This window comes from Eleginops maclovinus, chromosome 18 (assembly GCF_036324505.1).
Source record: "Eleginops maclovinus isolate JMC-PN-2008 ecotype Puerto Natales chromosome 18, JC_Emac_rtc_rv5, whole genome shotgun sequence".
In the NCBI taxonomy this organism is placed as follows: Eukaryota; Metazoa; Chordata; class Actinopteri; order Perciformes; family Eleginopidae; genus Eleginops; species Eleginops maclovinus.
This window is the reverse complement of record NC_086366.1, coordinates 3,677,595-3,700,336: the sequence shown is the minus strand read 5'-3', so window position 1 is coordinate 3,700,336 and position 22,742 is coordinate 3,677,595. Positions and strand designations below refer to the sequence as shown.

Sequence of the window (22,742 nt, the reverse complement as noted above, 5' to 3'; positions counted from 1 at the left end):
CACACACACACACACACACACACACACACTTGATCCAGAGTAAAACTGATGGCAAGGATGGCCTTTTTTGGCAATGTAAAAAGCCCAACTTAGTCTCCAAAAAACAAAGGCAATTTCTGGTTGCTCTGTAGTGTGTAAACCATTTAGTGTATATGTCAGGGAATAAGGACTCAGGTGGGTGGGTGGGTGTGGATGTTCACTTCAAGGACCTTCAGCTAAATTTAATTACTGCCACACCCCACTGTCTGAAAATCAGACACAGCACACATCACTGAACTGAAGTAAAGTAAATCATATCTGCAATTTCCCTGATACAAATCCACACAACATGTGAAATACAGCAATTAATTTAGGATGATAATGCGTGAAAAGGTGCGTTTTTGGTAGGATATATGTACAAACCAGTGTTAATGAATGTGGGAATACCTCCCTCCATCAGACCCTCGAATGTCACCGAAAAGCTGCTAACTGAAAACGACAGACGACGGGTTACCACATTTAGTTAAAGTGGGGAAGAAAGAAAAGAAACAGACCGGAGGGCGGGAGGTTCAAAAGCATCAGCTGTGCGTTTCTGACCGTGCATTTAAATCCTGAGGTCAGAGGTCGGTGCCATGCAACAGTTGGCGTGAGAGTGATTCAACGGCGGTGCGGAGCATATGTCGCTGAAACAGATCCCCGGGGAAGCCTGTCATCCACAGCTTCTGCTCAACTGTCTTTGACTCTGAGAGAACAATCACTTCCAGCAGCATGGCAGACACAATGCACTTTAACAGCAATCTACCTTACATGGAAACAGTTAAAAAGAATATACTTTTCCTCTAAAGTGAAACTCTAAATGGTCAGTTTAGTAACCCTGCAAAAACGATTTTAGCAAGGCCTTGCATATTAGCATGTAGTGTCTCTACTGTGACATGCTTTAACCCTTTGATACACAAGCGACGCAGACCCCTGCTAAGGCACAACATGGGTCCAAAATTACCTGTATTGCCCCTTAATGTTATTTCATGAATAGCTAAGTGTTTCTTTGCTAAATTTCGTTGCTAGACATGAGCCATGGATACAAAGACATGTATAAAAACGGTATACAAACACTATTTTAGCTCATAAATTAAGAAAGGGAGAATGAAAATAGTAATTTGTTGTCAAAAACAAGATATTTAATACACATTTTGAATATTAATGGCTAAATATATATATATTATAGCTAAGATATAGCAAAGAAACACTCAGGCATGCATGAAATGACATAGGAAAAGATACAGGTCAATTTGGAGTCCCATTGTGTCTTACACAAGTTATACAAAATGATTTTTATTTAAAAAGTAAGAAAGGAAACAATAAAATGACAACGTGAGAGGATCAAAAACAAGTAAATTGAGCAATACCTGGAATTCTGAATGATTAAAGTAATTTAATGCAAATATATTTACAATTAAAACTATTCGGCCTTGACCTTGCTGTGTGTGTGACATAGGGTTAATGTTCAGAAAGCTCCTTTTCTCTTAGGTCTGCAGCACCACTTTACACCCAGACGTAAACAATGATACAGGGAGGAATACATAGTTGAGAGCGATGGCATAACAAAAGCTATAAAGTGAACTCAAAAAGTTAGCATGCAGTATTGAACTAAGGACTGTTTTAACTGGTTCAACAGCCGGGTGGCTCAGGGGTAGAGGCTGTTCTTGGTTGTCGTTGTTTAGGTTTTTGAACATACCAGAAGGCAGGAGAGAGTACAGTTTGAAGCTAGCAGCGTTAGCACTCCAAACGTCTCTAATAAGCAACAACACTGACAGCCCGTCCATTTAGGCCTCAAAGCAACTCCCCCAATGGGAATCACAATGAACACAAACACCAAACATGGCTATTGTTGGTACTCACATCAATACAAGCAGGCAGGTTGTAGAAGTCTCCGTGCACGCGCACGTAGGCAGGTGACAAGAAGCGTCTACCGGCAAAAACACAGGAAGTCGAGTAAACTATTAACCAAAATTGGGAAAATGCATATTTTTCTCAACCTTTTTATGTATTTTAACCTACGAGAGAACATTCTTGTATGAAGAGAATCTGGTAGTCTAACAGGGGAAGTGATTTTGAATAGTTTGTTATCAATCCTTCAAGGAAATTTTATTTCATGATTTCCTTAGAGCCGATTGATTCGATGATCATTTTTGTTTAACTCTCATCCTTGATCCTTTTGATTGTGTATAAGTGGCTAAATGTAGTTTTAAGTGTGTGTGTGTGGGTTGCGTGCGCGTGAGGAAGAATAGCTAATGCTAATGCTAATGTGGATGTAATAGACAGAGTGAGAAGAGAGTAAATGAAAATACTGCTTTTTCAACAAACGTTTCTATAATAAACTACCCACACTAGCTTCAAAATACTATTAAAAAAAACACAGATAAGGAAAAGCTTTGGTATCATCTTCCAAAAAATGTCATTTTCTGTCATTAATACCATTGTGTTTAGGTTATTTTCCCCCTTGTCAGTGCATTCAGTCATGGGATTCACACAGGTTATATTTCTGTAGTTTTATTACAACATAGTTTCTCAAACATGTCTCAAAACAACACATCTTTTTAACAACAAAGAAATGAACTGAACTGCAACTGTAAAAAATTGACAGGACCGTACACAACATCATGTGCCATTACCACGTAATGCATTTACAGGTCAGGGGGCTCTGCATTCATTCTGGCTTTCTTCACGGCAGTCCCTCTGGAGATGTTTTTGCACAGAGATGGACCGCAGTTAAGGTGTGCATTCATTCGTAAAAACAGAAAGCAGATACAAAACTCTGACAGTCTAAGGCTCACTCACAAGAATCACTTGACGTATCTGTCCTTCGCCCCACATACATACACCTTCTGTTTACAGTAACATGACCTGGGTTTTATTAGAGGTAGGGTCCATTCCCAAAGACACTGAAGAATAACTTACTTTGACCAAACAAACAGTACAGTAAAAAAAGACAGATAAAAAAAGAAAATCCGGAAAAGAAACTAAGCAGCTGAAATGCTCTTGGTCCAGTCTGGGTTACATTCACAATCTTTTGCCGTAGTGCCACCAGCTCTCCTACGCTTTACCTCGACCGTGGAGCCACTGAGGTGTGGTCCACAGCTTTCCTTAACACTTCATGTTAGACGACCAAAGGCTTGCATGTCACCATTTCCTCTATAAAGTCACTAAGGCAACATTGTCCCCTTATTTGCTACAATTGTGTTCCGTTATCTTACACTGACGTGCTGATTCTCAGTATCAACGTCAGCGTGGAAACCCAGTTCAATATGCGTGAGAAAAATGAGCATATGTGTTGAAAAGAAAGGGTGCAAATAGAGACAAAGTACATTTGCATAATGCATTAATCCCCACAGATTTCTTCCAAAACTGACATTTTGGAGTAGAGCTGCACAATGTTGACAGAAAAATAAAACAACTCCACATTTTTTTGCACATTTTCCATCGATACAACTTTGTCTTTGAAAAACAAACTGTATAATTTAAAAAGACAGAAATTGGCAGTAAAAGGGAATACAAAACATTTCATGATTTCCATTCCCTATACAATCAGAAAACCATCATCCTGCTGTGGTGACGCTCACTTGTTCGTAGCACCGCTGCTGTTTTAGGGTCTGCAGTCTGAGGCTTCAACACTTCAAGGTTATCTGTGAAACAGACCAGCTAACTCCAGTTTACATTCGTCAGTGTAAAGTGACTTTAATATCCTGTAGAGTTTATTGTAAACGCCTGGTTAAGTACTGTCTTTTAGCTGAGTAGATTTGGCTTTAGCTTAAAACAATCTATTCTAAATACATTATCTGGTAGAAAATAAATACGGTAGTTGGATTGTCACGGTTGAATAACATCAGCAGTAAGAGCAGTAAGATCAAAGCTCATCCATAACACAAAAAGGAGGGGATTCTGCGCTTTGACATCGTACAATGTGCACCACAACTATTCTACATAGTTAAACATTGTTAAACAAAAAGGAGCTTTGAGCAGCAAACACAAACATTACGTGGCAGAATTTAAACAGCAATGCCAGGCTGTGTTTTAATACCAATTTGAATCGGTTTTATGACAATTATTTTGTCCAAAAAGTAATCATCAATATCTTTAAGATGGTCATTTTTTAAAATAATACCTGCTTTTGTTGCAGTAAAGCAATGCCTCTGACAAAAGGGGGGGAAAGAATATATAAAAAATATTAGGACAGGCCAAAGGTCAACAACCACACAGGCTGGGCCCGGAGTGTGTGTGTGTGTGTGTGTGTGTGTGTGTGTGTGTGTGTGTGTGTGTGTGTGTGTGTTTGTGTGTGTGAGCTGGCAAAAACACTATATGAGAGTCAGGCATACAAAGACCCTCACAAAGCGCTGCTGCCCCCTGTATGGGGAGTTAAATACTGCACCTCAGCAGCAGTCCTCCACACAACTCACACACATGAGCGACACACACATCCTCATCACACAGAGTTTATGATGAGTGTGTGTGAGGATGGTCAGGCACACTGTTGTTTGTCTCACATCCACAATATGTGTGCGTGTGGGTGCAATATCAAGGTCCATGGCTGGTGGAGTGTGTGTTCAGGAGCCAGTCTCAGGGTGAGGCTCGGGCTCCTCTGATTAGCTCTCGTAGTTCGGGCTCTGTGTGCTCAGCTCCTCGCCCAGCTCGCTCATGTCCATGTGGGGGGGTCCTCCTCGAGAGGGGTCACCACTGTGTCTTCGCAATATACACACTCCTAAGCGACAAACATAAGGCAGATATTCAAATAAAGTTGGACATCAGGAGATACAAACTCAAAGAAAGCAAGGATCACGTGAACACATTAGCATTCACTGATCCATCTACATGTGTGTGCTGTTTATACGTGTGTATTTTTTAAACGTGTGTGGTCCTGACCTTGACATTGATGGAAGCAGGTAGACCCCCCCTCCTCATCCAGAGGTGAACCTCCATCAGCTCTCTGCGCTGGTCGGAGGAGAAGTGAGGCTGGGTCTTCTGCATCTGCCGCAGCCTCTCCTTGTCTTCCCGTAGAACCCTCTGGATGTCCCTGTGAGGTAAAGTACGTTTATTTATAAAGAATAATTCAGACCTGTTCAGAGTGTTTGAACATAAGCATCTGTTTGAACCAAATGAAAGGGAAAAAATACAGTTCATTAAAAAGATAGAATAGATTCTGCAAACAGTGAAGAAGTATAATCATTTAATATCAAGTATAATGAATAATATATAAGGTTATAATGTAATTTAAATTAGATTTCTTTTATCCCAGTGTAAATTATTTTTTTAGAAAACATTTTAGATATAAATTAAATGAAAGAAATATATAATTAAAATATTCATAAGTTATGTGAAGAATTTGAAATAAAAAAGATAAAATCAAAAGATAGAATAAAACATTTAAATAACATATGTTGATATACACATTAAAAAGTTTAATTAGAAATTCAAATACAAAATAAAATAAATTACATAAAGCACTTTGAATTGCCTTGTGTTGAAAAGGCGCTGTATAAATAAACTTGCCTTGCCTTAATAAGATATTTTTAAGATGAATTGAACATTTTAGAATGGTTTGATGAGCTGATGGTGAAGTCAGTTCTAGTGTCTGTATTTACTCAGAGTGTCTCGAATAAAAAAGATCCTGTAGCTCATGAGACACAGACTGTTTTCAGTGAGACAGAAGGGTCTCTACTGTAAAATCTATCTGACTATCTTCGCTCAGGGTCTCACCTGGGTGGCATTTGGTAAGTCATCATGACCTTGTCGTCAGCGTTGGCCATCAGCAGCCAGAGCGGCTCCTGCAGGACGTATTTGGTCAAGTGATCTCCCTCGCCTTGCGTTGACACTTTAGTCTGCGATGGGCCGCTTTCACAGCCTCCCTCTCCTCTCGTTTTGGCCCTGGCTTTGGCTTTGGGGTCGTGCTCCAGAGAGTCGACGCTGCCAAAGTATTTGCTGGTGTTGCTGCTCCCTGCACACAGTTTAGGAAACACAGGGAATATTAGTACTTGTACTTTTAAACCAACCAATAAAGAAAGAAGCAGGATTAAAAATGTACTTTGCATGTTTCTCTGCTGACCTGTCCTGCTGCCCGATGCTCCGCTGGCTGACGTGTCACAGCCGTTGCACCCCGAGCCCGACCCTGATCCGGATCCGGAGCCCGATCCTGAACCCGACCCCGAGCCCATGGAGCCGGAAGTGGCTGACCCGGTCCCAGAGTGAGAGTCCTCCTGCAGCAGGATGTCCAGAAAGTCAAAGGATGAGGAGTTCCCATCGCTGTTAGCCCCGTCTCCGGAGACTCCACCTGAAACACAAGGCAGGAAACCATCAGCGCTGCGTCAGTGTTTGTGTTAGCTTGTGTTTACCGTACTGTGACCCTCACCTGTTGGAGGTCTTCAGTCTGCGCTGTGGCTCCGCTCTTGTCCCCCGCCGCTCCACCTCCCCCTGCAGTGCTGTTCCCTTGTCCTCCAGCAGAGGGCGCTACATTGCTGTCCTGCCGGTCCAGCGAGCGGTGGTGTCCCTCCTCCATGCTCAGCAGGTTGAGCTGCAGGGGCGAGCTGCACCGCGACTCAAACAGCGGCGGCGACGTGGCGGGCTCCCTCGCTCCGGAGGCCGGGGTGGAGGAGCGTGACGCCGCCCCCTCCCGATGCTCCACAGTCATGGGCTTCTGGGGCTTTGGGGTCAGGCTGTAAGAGAAGGGCTGAGCTGGGTACTGGGCCTGAGACACAAACTGAGTCTGCACTGGGAACGGGCGCTGGGCGGTGAAGGGCTGCTGGGTGTTGTAGGGGGGCGGCGCAGTTTGGAAAGGCTGAGGGGTGGTATAGGGGGGCGGTGCAGTTTGGAAAGGCTGAGGGGTGGTGTAGGGGGGCGGTGCAGTTTGGAAAGGCTGTGGGGTTGTGTAGGGGGTCTGTACTGTTTGAAAAGGCTGAGGGGTGGTGTAAGGGGTCTGTCCAGTCTGGAAAGGCTGTGGGGTGAAGGCAGTCTGCACAGGGAAGGGCTGCTGGGTGGTGTAGGGGGTCTGTGCCGTCTGGAAAGGCTGGGGGGTTGAATAGGGGGTCTGTGTAGTCTGGAAAGGCTGAGTGAAGGGGGGCTGTGTTTGTAGGGCGTAGGCTGGAGGCGGGGGCTGAAAAGGCTGCTGGGTAGTGTAAGCAGGATGGCTCTGCTCGGGGTAGAAGGCTGGTCTTGGAGCAGCTGCCAGTGGCCCCATCTGGGGGAAGAGGTAGTTGGGGAGCACCAGAGCCACCACAGGGGTGACCATGGGTGCAGCGAAAGGGGGCGCGGTAGACGGGGCCTGGGAGCTCTGGGCCTCTCCGTAGCCTGCGGAGAGGGAGGGGTCCGGGCAGGGGGCCTGGCCCGGGGCGGCGGGGGCAGGCGGGTACAGAGGGTAGGCAGGCACGATGGTCGGGTAGGAGACGTTAAATGCCGACTGAGACGCTTCAGATGGGGACCACGAGGTCTGGTTGAGACCCTGCAGTGGGGGGGCGGGGTTTGTGGTCTGACATGGCACTGTCCGACGAATCGGGATGCTTCATGCGCGGCTTCTTGGACTTCCTGTTGCGGCTTCCCTTCTTGGCAGCGGTCTCGGGCCTGGAAGTTCTCGTTTTGGCTCCACCTTGAAGACCGGGTGATTCTGAGGAGGAGAAATCAGACGGTTGTTGAGTATATTTTATGTAGCACCTGGGACTGCAGATTTTAAATATGACAATTAATCCTTGGATTTAGGATGGGTATAAAGAACATGCCTCATGATAACTTTCTTTGGTGTTTTATGAAACGTTGTGTACCTTCAGCGTTGGTACGATGCCTCTGCTTGTGCCGGGAGGTGAAGCCGTCCTTCTGGAAGGTGCGGGCGTCCCGCAACTCTCTGCAGCGGGTGAGGAAGGCCTGCTCCTCTTTCTGAGTGTGAGCAGCCAGCACCTCTTTGGTCAGACCCAGACGCTTGTAGGCCTCCTTCTCCTGGCTGGATGGAGACGCCACGCTGACGGGCAGAGCCGGCGGGGCGGGGCTCCCGACCACGTCTTCGATCATCTCTGAGGAACAGATCAGAACAGAGACATCAGTCAAACTAAAGCTTTTTTATAGATTGAAATATAGAAACCATTACCAGTAAAAAAATACACATCATGCGTTTGAAAAGACACACTCACCGGACTCTGGCTGAGGCTTCTTGTCTCCCACGTGGACGATGGTGCTGCTGTAGCTGCACTGGGAGGTGATGGAGACCACGCTCGCCGCCTTGCTGGGCAGGGTGAGGGGAGCCAGTGGGCCTCCAACCACTGCTGCCGCCCCGGAGGAAGGCTTCTTTGGGGCTTTCATGCTGGACAGGCTGGGGGGAGCGTCTAGCATTAAAGGGTCTGGAGGGGAGAGAGAGCGATCCTCTGTTAGCTTCATGCTATACAGGATAACAGAACCTAGGCTAGTGGAGGCAACAGCAATGAATAACAACATACCCATAAAAGAGATTATACATTATGTTGTTTTTTCTGTCTTTTCTGTTGACCTGCTGGGTTTTGCCTGTGTTTATTAGGCATGTTTGTCAGCTCACGTGTTTTTAATGTGCTATAAAAATACATTTGACTTGACTTAGCAACACAGGGGGAGTTTCTCTGCAAAATTGTATCTAATTAATAAATTAAACATTATTTGAATAGCACCTGTGGTGACTGAAAAGCCGAAAACAAGACAGAAACATGTGATAAAATAAGAAGATTAAAAGGAAATTAAATATAATTAAAAGCTGTAATAAAACAGTGTCAAATAAAAATATATTTATAAAATAATAGCAATTAATAACAATTAATAATTAAAATAAAAATAGAATAATTGATTAGTAATAAAAACAATACATAGAATGAAATCATACAACTTAAATACAATAAAGTAAATATGTCAATGAAATAAAAGATATATATTGATGTGAAAAATATTAAGGCAGACTCTTCCAGAAGTGTGTGTGTGTGTGTGTGTGTGTGTGTGTGTGTGTGTGTGTGTGTGTGTGTGTGTGTGTGTGTGTGTGTGTGTGTGTGTGACAGATGCATGGTGTGTACCTGGGTTTGAGTCCGGAGGCCCTTGCATGCCGTCCTCTGATCCCTTCCTCTCCTCATCCGAGTTGGATGAGGTGGTGTTGGTGGAGAACTGGTACTTCCTCTTCACTGTGATGGGGGTGTTACAGCTCTCCAGGTACCTGAGGAACAGGAATGGATTTGATCAGAGACACTTCACAGTCTGTGGCAGCAAATCAGGGACTTGGTTCGAGTCCCAGTACAAAACCAGCCTCTCTGTTGGGCACGGACAGCGAGCCTCACCTGATGACGCTGTCCAGGCAGCTGATCTGCTGGTAGGAACAGACGGTCTGGTCTTTGCAGGTGAAGTCCTCCAGGCTGTCTCTGAGCTGTGGGGAGGGGGACGAGTCCTTCAGACGCACCGCTGAACTCTTCTGAGACACTGAAGAGGGGGGAGAAAATGTCAGAAACTCACACACCAAGACGAGCAGCTAAACACAACGAGCTACAGACACATTGTAGTAAAATGTGCATCTTTTTACACTAGAATTCTTACGTTTACATGGTCTATATGCATATGCATATTAATATTCTATTCTATTTGATCTTCATTTCTTTTGTTTCTATAAATATCTTGATTTTATTTTATTTAATTCATTCTAAAATGGAGCAAAAGTCCCAACTTCTTAAGTATTCTGATTCTTGTGGCACACATTATGCATAATACAATCTCCTTATATCTTTCTTTTGTGTGCATCCAACACTTATAATTGTCACTTAATTTCACTCTGTTTTGGAAATGACAACAGAGGGATTTATCTTTCTTAAAGGTTCTTGGGGATAATACTTTTCAGTAATGAAGAGTAAGTCAAGTGACATATTTAGAGAATTTATCGGAAGACTTTTAGCAAAATGTGCATGAAAAACCTCTACGCATGTGATCTGCAGCTTTAGCTTTGAGGCATAAATGATCCCCAGTGCTTCACAAACTGTCTGTGGTTATTTGAAACTGATGCTGGTTGTGTTCCCATGTCCCAGTGATAGACTTTAAGTCAAAGCATCCACAGAAAGATACCCATTTAATGACATCAAACTCACAGTCAGTGCTCCTCTTCTGCTCATGCTTGGATGGTGACGGCGATGCAGGAGGGGAGCGCAGGCAGCCCTGGGGGTCCTGGTTCTTCAGCATGTGGACCCCTTTACAAATCTCCTGGAAGGTCCTGGGAGGCTTGGCTTTGTTCGTCTCCTCCGCCGCGTTCCCGTTGCTCTCGCCCGACGAGCTGATGCTCACCAGCTGCTCGTGGGAACCGTTGCTGCCGTGGCTACCGTAACCGCTGGAGCCCATGTTATGCACCGGCTGAAGAGAGGAAAGATTGATGGAGAAACTGAAGAATGCATGTGTGGAAATGTGCATTAAAGTGGGCATCTAACGTCAGAGTCAGAATCAGAATCAGGGTTATTGCCGAGCAGGATTACACACACATGATTTTGCTTTGTTGCATGAAGGTGCATGGTGTGTGTGTTTGTGTGTGTACGTACTTGCAGAAGCAGCCTGTGGATCTGTTCACCGATTTCCTGGATGTCCGAGTCCATGATCTTCCCTCCATGGAAAGCTGGTGCTGCAAAAACATCTTCATTCACAGGACCCCTGAAAAACACACAGACCACCGTCATCCAGGGGGTTCACACTGAATCATAATCCAACATATTAACAGGCTCAGAGAAGACTATCCTGTGCTCACTCATTCACAATGTTCGGGTCATTTACAATGCCATTTCCCCGCCTTAGAGAAGCTTTGTTCAGCTCTAAGCAAAAGGGCAGAATCCTGAGATCTGCTCTAGACGCAGACTTAAACCTCATATTCATTTACGGTCATAAAACATTGAATATGCTCCAGCTGAGCTTCAAACATGAGCAGACTTTCGCCCAGTTGTTCCCTCAAAGTCTCCCATGACTGAACTACTGACCCTGCGTTTGGTATACACTCACATGCGGACTTTGTGCCTGCCGATGACGAAGGAGACCTTGCGACTCCAGGGGTTGACGAAGCTCGACCAGCTGGTGTCGATGGTGATGTACTCGCCGTTTCTCGCACAGAAACGAATCGAGGAGTGATCGAAAGGCTGGCCGGCGAACTGCAGAACTGTTTGGCAGCAGATAGTAGAGCGTGTCAGTAAGAGCCGAGCAACAAGGAAGGATTACTCACAACAACGTGAAGAGATGGGGGTCTTACTTTTCCGATGCACAGCCAGCATTAAGGGCCGGTCACTCGGGTGCAGATTGAGCAGCACAGGGGTCCCGATAAGGTCCTGGGGGAGGTAACCCAGAAGAGGAACAGCCCTGAGGGTGAAACAAGGACAGTGTGTTAAAGACATTTATTAAAACCAGTTTGCTTTGCTTTGTGTGTGTGTGTGTGTGTGTGTGTGTGTGTGTGTGTATGCTCAGTCCACTTACCTCTCATCCACATCCTGGAACACACAGTTGGGAGTGTGTGTGGTGGTGAAGATACGCTTGTCTGTAGGGATTCTGGGTGCTGTGGAAGAGAAAGACAAATATAATAAAATAAAAAATAAATACAAATATTTATACAAACAAATAAAAGTTCAAATTAAAATGTAAAAAAAAGAAAAAGAATGAAAATATTCATAGAAACTGCACCACTCCATTACCCGGTGTGTTTAACTCCCACATCATGCCATTTCTAGTTCTCTCACTCCCACGCTCACACTTTACCTCCCCCCTCTCACGTTTCACATCTCCATACATCAACTCCCATCCCTGAAGGTGTGTGTGTGTGTGTGTGTGTGTGTGTGTGTGTGTGTGTGTGTGTGTGTGTGTGTGTGTGTGTGTGTGTGTGTGTGTGTGTTCACAGGCCTCACCTTCGTATCCAGAGTGCACCCTCTCGGCCAACAGGAGGCAGCAGAACTGCTCCTCTGCCAGCTCAGCGTCCTGCACCTTCATCAAGTACGGAGTCATCCGGAAAGGATAGTACTGCACGTTTCCTTGTCGCTCCTTGCCTCCACTACAACACACACACACACACACACACACACACACCATTATAACACCATTTGGGGTTTACTTCCGTAACAGTGACATCACTATGTGACACTTGAGCTTCTATTAGTTAGCGCTCCAACACATTGTACATGATTGTCTGAGGGGGCAGGACATCTCTAAGCGGTTGACCAATCTCAACAGAGCCGGTCAGCTAACCAATCAGAGCAGCTAAATCCAAATATGATCCTGGAAATGAGCCCTTTAAACCCTAGCTGTTACACCCCACCTTGCCACTAGATGGAGTGAAGCTCAAAGCTGCTGATTGCCTCCCCTCCTCTCCACCAGGATACCCTCCCCCCTGCTCACCCACTCTGTGCTGACTCAACAGCCCGTTGGAGCATTAATAAGGAGAAGCTGCTCTTACTCACCTGATGCGGCAGAAGAAGGACTTCTCCTGCATGCACTCCGTCGGAGACGAGTCTGTAAATAGAAGAGGAGGTTGCATAAATACTTAATGCAGAAGAATGGATTCATTCACCTCAGTCATGTTCAACGCACTGTATCAACCTCAAGCTTTAATCATCGGTCGGATCGGAGAATTAGCTCTACTCCAAAAAGGAAAGAGGGAATTAGCAAACAAAAGGAGTTTTTTCTTTTTATAATTATGCAAATGAAGGTTTAACATTCATTACAAGGAAAAGGCTTTCTGTAGAAACACAGCTTCTCAGTCATTAGTAGAACAGCTTGAGCTACCCACTGACCCAAGGAGAAAGGCTCCTTGATTTGATTACCGCTCCAGAACCGTTCATGTGACACCACAGAGTACTTATGGAACATGGTAAGATAATGTAAATTCACATCAGAAGAGTATATTAGAAACATAATCAATATAGTGAATGAAATTAAACACCAAGCTTCAAATTGTACCAAAGACATGCATTAGCTAATCTAAGGAGTTCTCAAAGTGGGGGCTGAAGAGGATTTCAAGGGAGTGTGAACTAAGTCTTCCAAGCAATTTTAGAATATATATTATAACCCTAAATTTAAAGGATGAGTTGTTTTAAATACAGAATGAAGTAAATACATATAATGACCTATTTTCTTTGCCTCCGAGGTGATAACGACAGGCGATGTTCGCAGGTCAAAGTTATTTAGACCCAGAACGTAATTGATTGATGTGCAGAGATTCATTTTTTAAGGCCCGCTCAAATGTCAAAGCTTTATTTCTTTATGGTACAATTTTTCGTTTTCTGGAACGAGATGAATACATGATAAATACTTGGAGACAAAGCAGCATTTTTGGCATTAGGTCGTTAGGAGGCTATTGTTCTTTTGTGTTAGGCTATCAAAGTGCTGTATAATTAGGCCATGAGTATGTGTGTGTGTGTGTGTGTGTGTGTGTGTGTGTGTGTGTGTGTGTGTGTGTGTGTGTGTGTGTGTGTGTGTGTGTGTGTGTGTGTGTGTAAAGTGGGGGTTCAAATACTCTCACATTGATTTCTCTAATGCAGAGTTTCTTTCCATAACATTTCTGCACATGTTCCTATTAAAGAGGAACATACTGATTTCCCCAATGTGACACCAACCAATATATGTCAGATGTGTGTGTGTGTGTGTGTGTGTGTGTAGGCTTGCATACATTAAAGTGATTGAGCATGTAAATAAATTAAGTGCTAGGTGTGTATGAGCATGTGTGTGAGGGGGTGGGTTTTGTGTGTGAGTGTGTGTGTGTTCCACGTGTCTCGCGGGTACCTGCTCCGGTGCACATGCTCCATGAGGGCAGGCGGTAGGGCGTGGTGAAGCTGTAGAACACGCTGACGTCCTGAGGCGACAGGAACTCCACGAACTTGGCATTTTTGAACACCTCCCGCTTGCAGTTCAGGATGGACGCCGCCTGGTCCGAGATGTAGACGATTTTCCCCGTGATGAGCGACACGGCTACGGCAAAAATGTCCTGCGGAATTTGAAAATGTGCAACAGATTACTAATGATATACAGTGCAGAAAGAGGCAGAAACCCTGTATCTTTTGAAGCTTTCTCATATATAATATTAAAATGTTCACATAAATTACTCTTTCTATTATATTTTTCACAATGAATAAATGTTAAAGGGCATGTTTGTCATTGTGAGTTGAGGATAGAGGCACTCACTGTGTTTTTGAGGGTGTATTCAGAGGTGATGCTGTTGATCTCATCGATGGTGTAGGAGGATACATCAAACCCTGGCGGCTGACTGTCATTAATCATCAACATCTGGTAGTATTCCTCATTGGCTGCAGAACAAAGAGAGGATGCATCAATGCACACAGCGTTTCACATCTTGATCAGGGATAAAGTATCTTACGTTACTTATTAACCATCATTAGTGTGATTACAAGCACAAAATCGGAGAATATGATACAGAATTTATGGTCAAAATGATCATTATAAATAGATAGAAATACCAGTGCGTTCGTCAGTGTAACGGTCACTAGCATAGCTTCAGTTGAACCACAACGTGATTACATGCATGCACATGTGCGTGAAAAAAGCGCTAACGGAAGTCGGTCTTACCTTTCACCTGCTTGACGCATCGCAGCGCGTACCGGAGCGTGTTGACGGTGCTGGCCTTCCCTTGCTCCTCTTTTCCGACGGCAAGTGCATCTTTAGCTCCTTGAGGGTCTTGAAGAGCTCCTTCTGTGTCTTCGCTTTGGCGGACTGTTCGCTGCTGCGGAGCGAGCATGAGGGAGAAACACGTGTGTCAAAATGACAACGTTTCACCACTGCTGTCACACTCTGAGAAGGTGCTACCGGTATGGAAGGGGGATGAGGCATGATGGGAGGGATTGGCAGTGGCATGCATCCCCTCCAAGTCTGGCTAGGAGAACTTTGTACTGTTGCATGCAAGTAAAAACGACTCAATGATAAAAGAGAATGAATATTAACCTGCAGCCGCTGGTGGAAGGGTTGTCCTGCTCCGAGCTCACCAGACTGAAGGCGTTGGAGCTGCTGGGCGGCGAGGGGCTGTGAGAGTTGGAGCTGTAACCATAAACAACATGTCGTGTTGTTGAAGATCGACGGCAAAACAGAGCTTTATGTAAGAACAGTCAGAGCTCCAACAGACTAAACATGTGAAGGCAGTCAAGGACTCGGTGTGTTCCCAGTGCGCCACAAACACACCAGCTGTATCCTAAAATAAGTCTATGCAAATATCTCTGTGCCCTGATGGGAATTGTAAAAACAAGAGGCATTATCTGGAGCAAGGAGAGGCAGGTGGTTCATCTGTAAACACCACGACTAAATAGGACTTTTCTTTATACTGTCTACAATAAAAGTAATTATTTAAAAGGAAAACTAACTTTTTTTTAATCCACTATCTGAGAAATATTGGGAAATCTAAATATGAAAAGTGAAAAATGTGAAATTGCAATCGATACATCATGATTTCATTTAATAAAAAAATGAAAAGGAAGTACTCCCATTAGTACTTTTCAGATTCCACCTTTATGTACTTGATAAAATCTCGTTTGAACCCTAACCACTCTTACATTTGCCACATATCATCTGTTCTGTCTCCCTGTTTTAGCTAGCTCAATTAAGGTACTTGTTGCCTAAAAGAATCAAAAACAAAGCCTTAAACTTGTTTTGTATTCAAAGAAAAATGTAATTTAAAACCAATTAAATTGCTTAGTTGAATACTCAAATCTGATTGGTCAATTTGAACAGTCCGAGGTTGTTAATTCTCGCTAACGGACCGTTGCTAAGAAGAACAGACCGTTGCTAAGGAGGATCAAGGGACATTGTGACACAGATCTGCAAGTTTATCATAGAGGTTGGAGGTTTGATTTAATGCAGGTCATGTACAAAGTCACCACTGATAGCGACTGTTGGTTCCTGTAATGGGACCATCTCTGAAAGCAGAATCTGTTTTGGTTCAGGACGTTCTGATAGTGCCCGTATTGATCGCTCATATTGTGAGGTCTATTGGGGTGTGACATTAAGCTGTCTTTGCCTCTTGTTGCTGTATCAAAGGAAATGTTCCCTCTGTGGGAAGAATAAAGGTATTCTGATATCTGATTGGGCTTTGGTTGCATGAAGGTCCATTTCAACAGTAGAAGATTGGCCGAAATACAATCTCAGAAGCCATTGGCTGTCATCATATCCTTTATAATTGTTAACATTCAGATGAAGAGATCTGCTTTAAAGTTAAAGCCTTGGATGTCTTAACTCCTACAGAGGTAACCCAGAATCCTTCATAAATTCCTTCTTGATCTATAATTTAAGAAGCGTTTTTAATTGATTGAGTTTCAACCCTAATTGATGAGCCTGCAACACACTCTCCCTCCCACCATCCCTTCATGCATGAAACTGTGCCATCTGTCGTTGTTCTTTGTGGTTTCATAACCAGAGATAAATCGCCACTGCTCCTCTCAGTCAGACTGCAAACAATGACTCATACCCGACATGACAGAGCTATATACATACTAGGAGTTGCGACACTCCCGTAGACCTCTGTTGTAAAAAATGGCGACGCCTACTTCCGGGGAATGGACTTCGAGATAGCTCCAAACATTGGCATTTGTGCGTTGGACCCCGTTCACTTACATTGCGGCATGTCGATTAGTTCCAGAGGTAAGTTGCTGAAATATTGACCTCTTTTGAATGAACAACTGTTTATATTGTATCACAGGCCCTTTATGCTGCTGATACTGGTCTTCATGTGTGTATGCACGGCGTAATGATCTATATTTTATCTTGGTTGTTACAACAAATTTGCAAGCATTGCCTGCTAGTTAGCTAGCGCGACTTCGCCAGCTGTGGAGGTAAGAGTTCAGTAATGACTCGTTAGTGACTTTTATATGAATTATGTTGGGTTACTAACAAGCAGGATTGATTATCAGGGGTTTTGGCTTTTATCTGCTGAACCTGACCGTGTCCGCCATCGTTAATTGGCTTTGTGTAAGATATAAGATTAACTGCTAGCACTAGAAAAAAAAAGGTGGCGTTTGTGATTAATATTTCATTGAATTTTGGGATATACTAACATTTCATTATGTTGACTGTACTTACTGTACTACGTTTTTTGAATCGGAATTTATAAGCAAAATCACGAATCAATAAAACAGCCCAGTTACGTTAAATTGAAAATCATGAGACGTCTATCATCAGATGAGTGATATGGAAAGGAGAAGTTAAGTTAGAACTGCTAAAGCCAGTAGTGGGACCCATGCTAACATGAACACTAAGCTTTTCCCCCCAAAAATGTAAAACTAATCTAAGTAATACACAGCTTTCCGTTGTCACCCTGCCTCTCCAAATGCAAAACTGACATTAACAAATATGCAATAATGCAATAACAGCTGAAAAAGTGCTGAGGTGTGTTTTCTTTAATATTTACCATTCAATAACCCAATCGCTGCTGTCGGTCCCATAGAACTATCGGGGCTTACATGAACCACGTGACTGCCCTGGCGGCACATCACACAGTGTTGCAACTCTTAGTATCTATATAGCTCTGCGGAATGATTCACAGGGAAGAAAATAGCCCTTCTGCTACGGTAAATGAACCGCACTTCCGTGACCCACATGGTCCGCTCCCCCGTGGCAACTGAAGGAGAAAGAACTGAATAAACCAGAGTGCTCAGATCCTCCCTCACCTCTTGTTGCTTCCCGAAGACTCCATAATGGCCGAGTCCTTGCTGTTGCCGTGTGAGCTGCCCACCGACTCGTTGCCGTGGGACTCGTTTCCGTGCGACTCGTTGCCGTGGGATTCCGTCCCGCTGCCGCTCGAGCCGCCCATCTCTACGTCCTCGTGTAAGGCGGAGCGCGGCCGCTTCCTGTCGTCGTGCGGGGACCCCATGGAGGTCGGGTGCTCGTGGCTGCTGTCGCTGCCCTCAGAGGCCAAACCCAGCTCCCCCTCCTCCAGTTCCGCCCCGTCTCGCATGTTGGCCATGCACTGGAAGCCGACCCTTTCCCGGTTCCTCTCGTGCCCGTCCAGGGTGGAGTATAGGTAGGGCTAAGGATGGAGGACGATTAGACCAAGAGACTGGAGATCAAGCTATCTTCCACATGGCATTGACATAAAGAGCAAGGCAGGAGGGTGTGATTGGTTGATTGGTGCTTCAGGAGTGGAGATGCCGTCTAGAAGAGGAAACAAAAACACAAACTTTATAGTCACGATAGTAATGAATACTAAAAGTACCGAAGCAACTCAACTCCAAATGAATAAGAGGTTAAACTCATCACTTTGACCCGTTCCATGATGTTTAATTTAGAAAATAAAACAAATAATCATCTTTGCAGGACCAACGAGGGCCAGCTCGCCCTCTTTGTCTTTCCACACAAGCCTGGCACACAACAGGCGGACTAAATACCTTGAACCCCTTCCCATTGCAGGACCAATTAGATATGTGGGTACCACTTTACAAAAGAATACCCTTACAAAGGATTCATGAAGGGTTTATAATTCAGTCATTCATTAGGTTGTCAACACTTTATTATTTTTTAACCATTAAGAACCAGTTATAAACCAGTTCTAGGTGGTGCGAGCTGTACATTGTAAAGCCTCCTATTATTGACTCGACGATAAAGTGCACTTCTATAGAGCGCAGATCAATGGATAAGGAGCACAGTGCTAAAAAGAAAAGAGCGATCGATTGGTTGAACCAGCGCTTTGATCCGATCCACAGGTGTATCCGTGGATCTCAGCGTGTTTGAATGTCAGTGAAATCGTAAAAGTGTAAAAGAGGATAGACAAACAGACACAGAGGCTGTTTGTCTTCAGCATCTGTAAAGTAAACAGGTCGATGTCCGGCCTTTCCAAATGGACCTGAGCACCAGACCTGTTTGATCTGGTTCAATCTAAAGAGAGCGTTTTCATATGAAAGGTGAGTCTGCAGAGTTTCAGACAAAGCTTTAAAAAGACATGACCCAAGCCAAAATCAAATGTCACGTTGCCGGAACCATCGGGACTAATTCAGACGTTAGAATAACAAAGTGCTCAAAAATCATTTGCGCCTATTCAATGGGACTCATTTAAAGCCAATTGAATAACGCAGAAACAGCCAGGCAGGAGGGGGAACAAACAACTGATGTCTGGGGAGATAATTGCTCTCCTTCACAAAGAAACAGGATTTTCATTCATGCAAAGGATACAGATTCTACATGAATAGATGTGTCATTGTGCATATTCACTAGTCTAACTCCAATGAATGGAGCTATCTTTAGCACAGTACAGTGTCCCTGAAATTTCCAAAAATGTGAGTAAGATAACCTTGTTTTATATTCAGCTACAGTTACACTATTTAAAACTTGTCACAAAACCACATTAAATTCACATTCAGAGGTGCACAACTCCAATATGTTATCTAAAAATAAGTGTAATTTAAAAAGATTACACAAGCAGCTGCCCCCTACGCTCTCCTGCCGCACACCATAGTCTGCTAAAGCCTTATTAGGAAACACTGGCACCAGGAACTGATGCCAAATCCAAAATCGATCGAAGACCAGGGAGCTGCTATGTAAGAGTGCAGGATCAGCTGGACTACTTTCCTCTCTTTACAGAAGCAGTTTCTGCATAATTCCTCGACAAGAAGTGTTGTTTAAAGTTCTCCAAAAAGGTAGGAAACATCACAAGCCACCTGATAGATCATTATTGAATTGATTATTGAATCAACTTTCTATTGGCTGCTGCAAAGGACCAATCAGGAGCGAGCGAGGAGTTACAACAGTTTGTAATGATGTCAATAAATCAGGGCAAGCAGAGGCCGACCTCAGGTTAAAATAATCAAACAGAGGCTTATTATTTCCAACAATAACCCAGGCTGCTCATCATGTTTACTGGAAAGAGTCTTAACTGTATTCAGCAGGGGCTTAAACAACAACAACATCAAAGTCAAGTATAAACTAGGTTACCAAAATATAACTGCTGCACAAATGATATCAAGATCTGCAGCAATAACATGACATGTTGTTGAACCATGAACAGCATGTTGTGTTCTTGAGGTACAAAACAAAAGGAAGGACATATCAAATGTACAAATCCTGCAGTATCATTCAAATGATTATCACTCCATAACAGACATGATTCTGGCTCGCCTGCAAGCAAGCAAGCACATAAAATAAACTAAAATGTGTTCAAACTTTAAAAGGAAATGCATTTGCTTCTGGATTTGCGGCAGGCGAGATTATGCAAGTGCTTATTGATAACTTTTTCCCTATTTTACTCAAACAACACAGAGGAACAGCAGCCAACACACTGGCACAGATCTCAAACATTACGCAACGCTGCTGGGATCTCACTGGTGTGGCTGTAGTGCGGCACAAAGCAGTGGCCTGTTTCATAAACCACATGTTTGGATCTTAATCCAACCACACTGCTTCTGAAGTGCATTCATGTGTGACATTAGAGACGGGAATGACATCAGGTTTAAGACATGATACGTAAAAGAAATTGAGAAAGCATTAATGGTCCCACAGAGGGGGAAATTTACATTCTGCATTTGACCCATCCTAGTTTTAGGAGCAGTGGCCATATCTACGGCACCCAGGGAGCAGTGTAGGGAACCGTGCCTTGCTCGGGGACACCATGGTAGCACTTTGTATTTTGGGGACTTGAACCGGTGACCACCTCCACCACCAAGATGGGATATTATGGCGTTATATATTTTTATTTATTCTACTATTACAATATTAATACAAACAAACAAAATGAGTAGAAACGGGAGGGCAGAAAGCATAGCTTATACAGAGAGTAATACAGAAATTCAATTAAATACGAACACAAATGATCTAAATTCTATATACACATACATTTGTAGATACAGCCAGTTTTCGTGGGTGAAAAGAAAATCATTCAGATAACAAGACAGTATCATTTCTCATCCTATTTTTATATTAACTATGATCATTAAGATACTTACGATAATAGCCATCATAATTATTATAATTACCATCATCGTCCTATATCCATATTATTTTTTAATATAATTGATTAAATCAAAAAGCTAAATCATTAGTACAAACATGTGTCCACTGGGACTTTAGGAGGACCGTTGCCATACAAATTGTCGAGTAATTTCCATAGAAATGAGTATTTTCACGTTAAATTCAACTCCTGAATTTCCTAACATCACATTGACTGCATGACGCTATCAGTCAAACTGCAGGAAAATGGAAAGAGCACCATGTCTTAGTCTCAATTACAGAAGATACTGTTGTTTTACTATTTATAAAAGAGAACTCCAAGGTCTGAATAGTCATATTGTGACACATTCACCCTTATTAGATAGTATATCATGTAAAATCAGCTCAATTTGAATTTGAACTGCATTGTAATAATGTGATTAACCTAATATCCAGCGTACAGACTTTCTAAACGTGTGCACAGTAGGCCATAAATAGGATCTTGATAAGTAGTAAACTTAAAATAAACTTCTAATCCATTTATTTAAGTACATCCAGATAAACTTGACATCCTTTTACTAAAAATAATTATATTAAAAAAGGTAATATATTTCGAAATAAGGTAATTCAATTATGCTTTGAGTTCAGGAAACAGTCAAAAAGTCAAGAAGTAATTCAAATTGACATGATTCTACATAAAATATTGATTAAAAAACCGGTAATATATTTAATAATAAAGGCAATGAAGAGCTTTTATTTTAGTTCTACCAACTAAAACTGAAAACAGACAAAAACTAGAGAACTGTTATTATGTTTTCTTCAATGCATGGAAAAGCTAAACACATAATTACGATTCAATTAAAGACAATGTGTCAATATGTTTGCTAAGGGGAGATACATCCTTCCCCCCCCTATATAACGCCACTGACCTGCTATTGAAAATACACACGTTGACCTGAAATCCACTGCACGGTACACTGACACAGTTATGTAAAAACGAGGATAAAAAGCAATATTTTGGCAGCAAAAAGTGCACATTTCATTAAAAACTTTTGCACATTTTTCTTGCCCTTTCGGGTGGGAATGACAAAGTCGAACCGGCATTTTTTTTTAGCTTAAAAAATACAGTAAATAGAGCAAAACACCATCAGATATGCAATATTTCCTTTTAGACTTTTCAGTCTTACAACAACTAAGAAGAGGATGTTAAAGACACCAACCTGTGCTGCTGAGATGATTAAATCTCCTCTGGTGGTTGTCATCGGTGTCGAGTAAAAGCAGAAGCGAACATTGAATAAAACACACTCCAGCATTTCACAATGGGAGACGTTTTTCCTCCCCCTGCTGCCTCCGGCCTCACTCACCAATCAGCTAGCCCAACGGCCGACCTCAATTCAAGCCCCGCCCATGCCGCTTCCTTACTGGCTTAGAAGTTAGGGTTTCCATGGCGAATTGGACGTAAGCGCCAACGCGGGAGCTCATTGGCCTAGCGTGCTGTCAGTCACTTTATATAAACAAGTCGTCAGCGGCACGTGGAATCCCATGTTGTTTGGAAGTTACGACCGAGGAGTAAAAACCACGCATCGGGACTAGCAATTATGTAATTGTAAGAAGACATATCAAAGAAACAATGTCACTATTAACGCTGATTAATTTAAATACATGTTTATGTTTGAACTGATAATGCATTTACTACATGATTAATTGTAGCTGTAGTTTATATCCTATGTTTCTATACTATATATAGGTCTATATTCATGTTGCTGTAGTATATTAGCCTTTTATAGAACAGTCTAACTCATCTAGAACATTTCATATTGAGTATTCTTTGTGGTCCCTGTCCTGATATGTGCTGTATACTT

General features: G+C 43.1%; 1 protein-coding gene across 1 annotated transcript; it reads right to left on the bottom strand.

Annotated features, from left to right (window-relative positions):
- Positions 1 to 2,513: 2,513 nt before the first annotated feature.
- Positions 2,514 to 22,198, bottom strand: LOC134880574 (period circadian protein homolog 2-like). The gene is given in 26 exon segments (XM_063907555.1): positions 2,514 to 4,687; positions 4,690 to 4,735; positions 4,897 to 5,047; positions 5,731 to 5,968; positions 6,077 to 6,289; positions 6,292 to 6,301; positions 6,380 to 7,481; positions 7,483 to 7,627; positions 7,782 to 8,027; positions 8,145 to 8,351; positions 9,045 to 9,181; positions 9,303 to 9,441; positions 10,098 to 10,356; positions 10,539 to 10,647; positions 10,990 to 11,143; positions 11,234 to 11,340; positions 11,455 to 11,533; positions 11,880 to 12,022; positions 12,429 to 12,480; positions 13,750 to 13,951; positions 14,149 to 14,270; positions 14,551 to 14,610; positions 14,613 to 14,704; positions 14,923 to 15,015; positions 17,634 to 18,117; positions 22,101 to 22,198. Coding segments are annotated over 25 exon segments (4,509 nt in total). The 5' UTR covers positions 17,930 to 18,117; positions 22,101 to 22,198; the 3' UTR covers positions 2,514 to 4,580.
- Between the last annotated feature and the right edge of the window lie 544 nt (positions 22,199 to 22,742).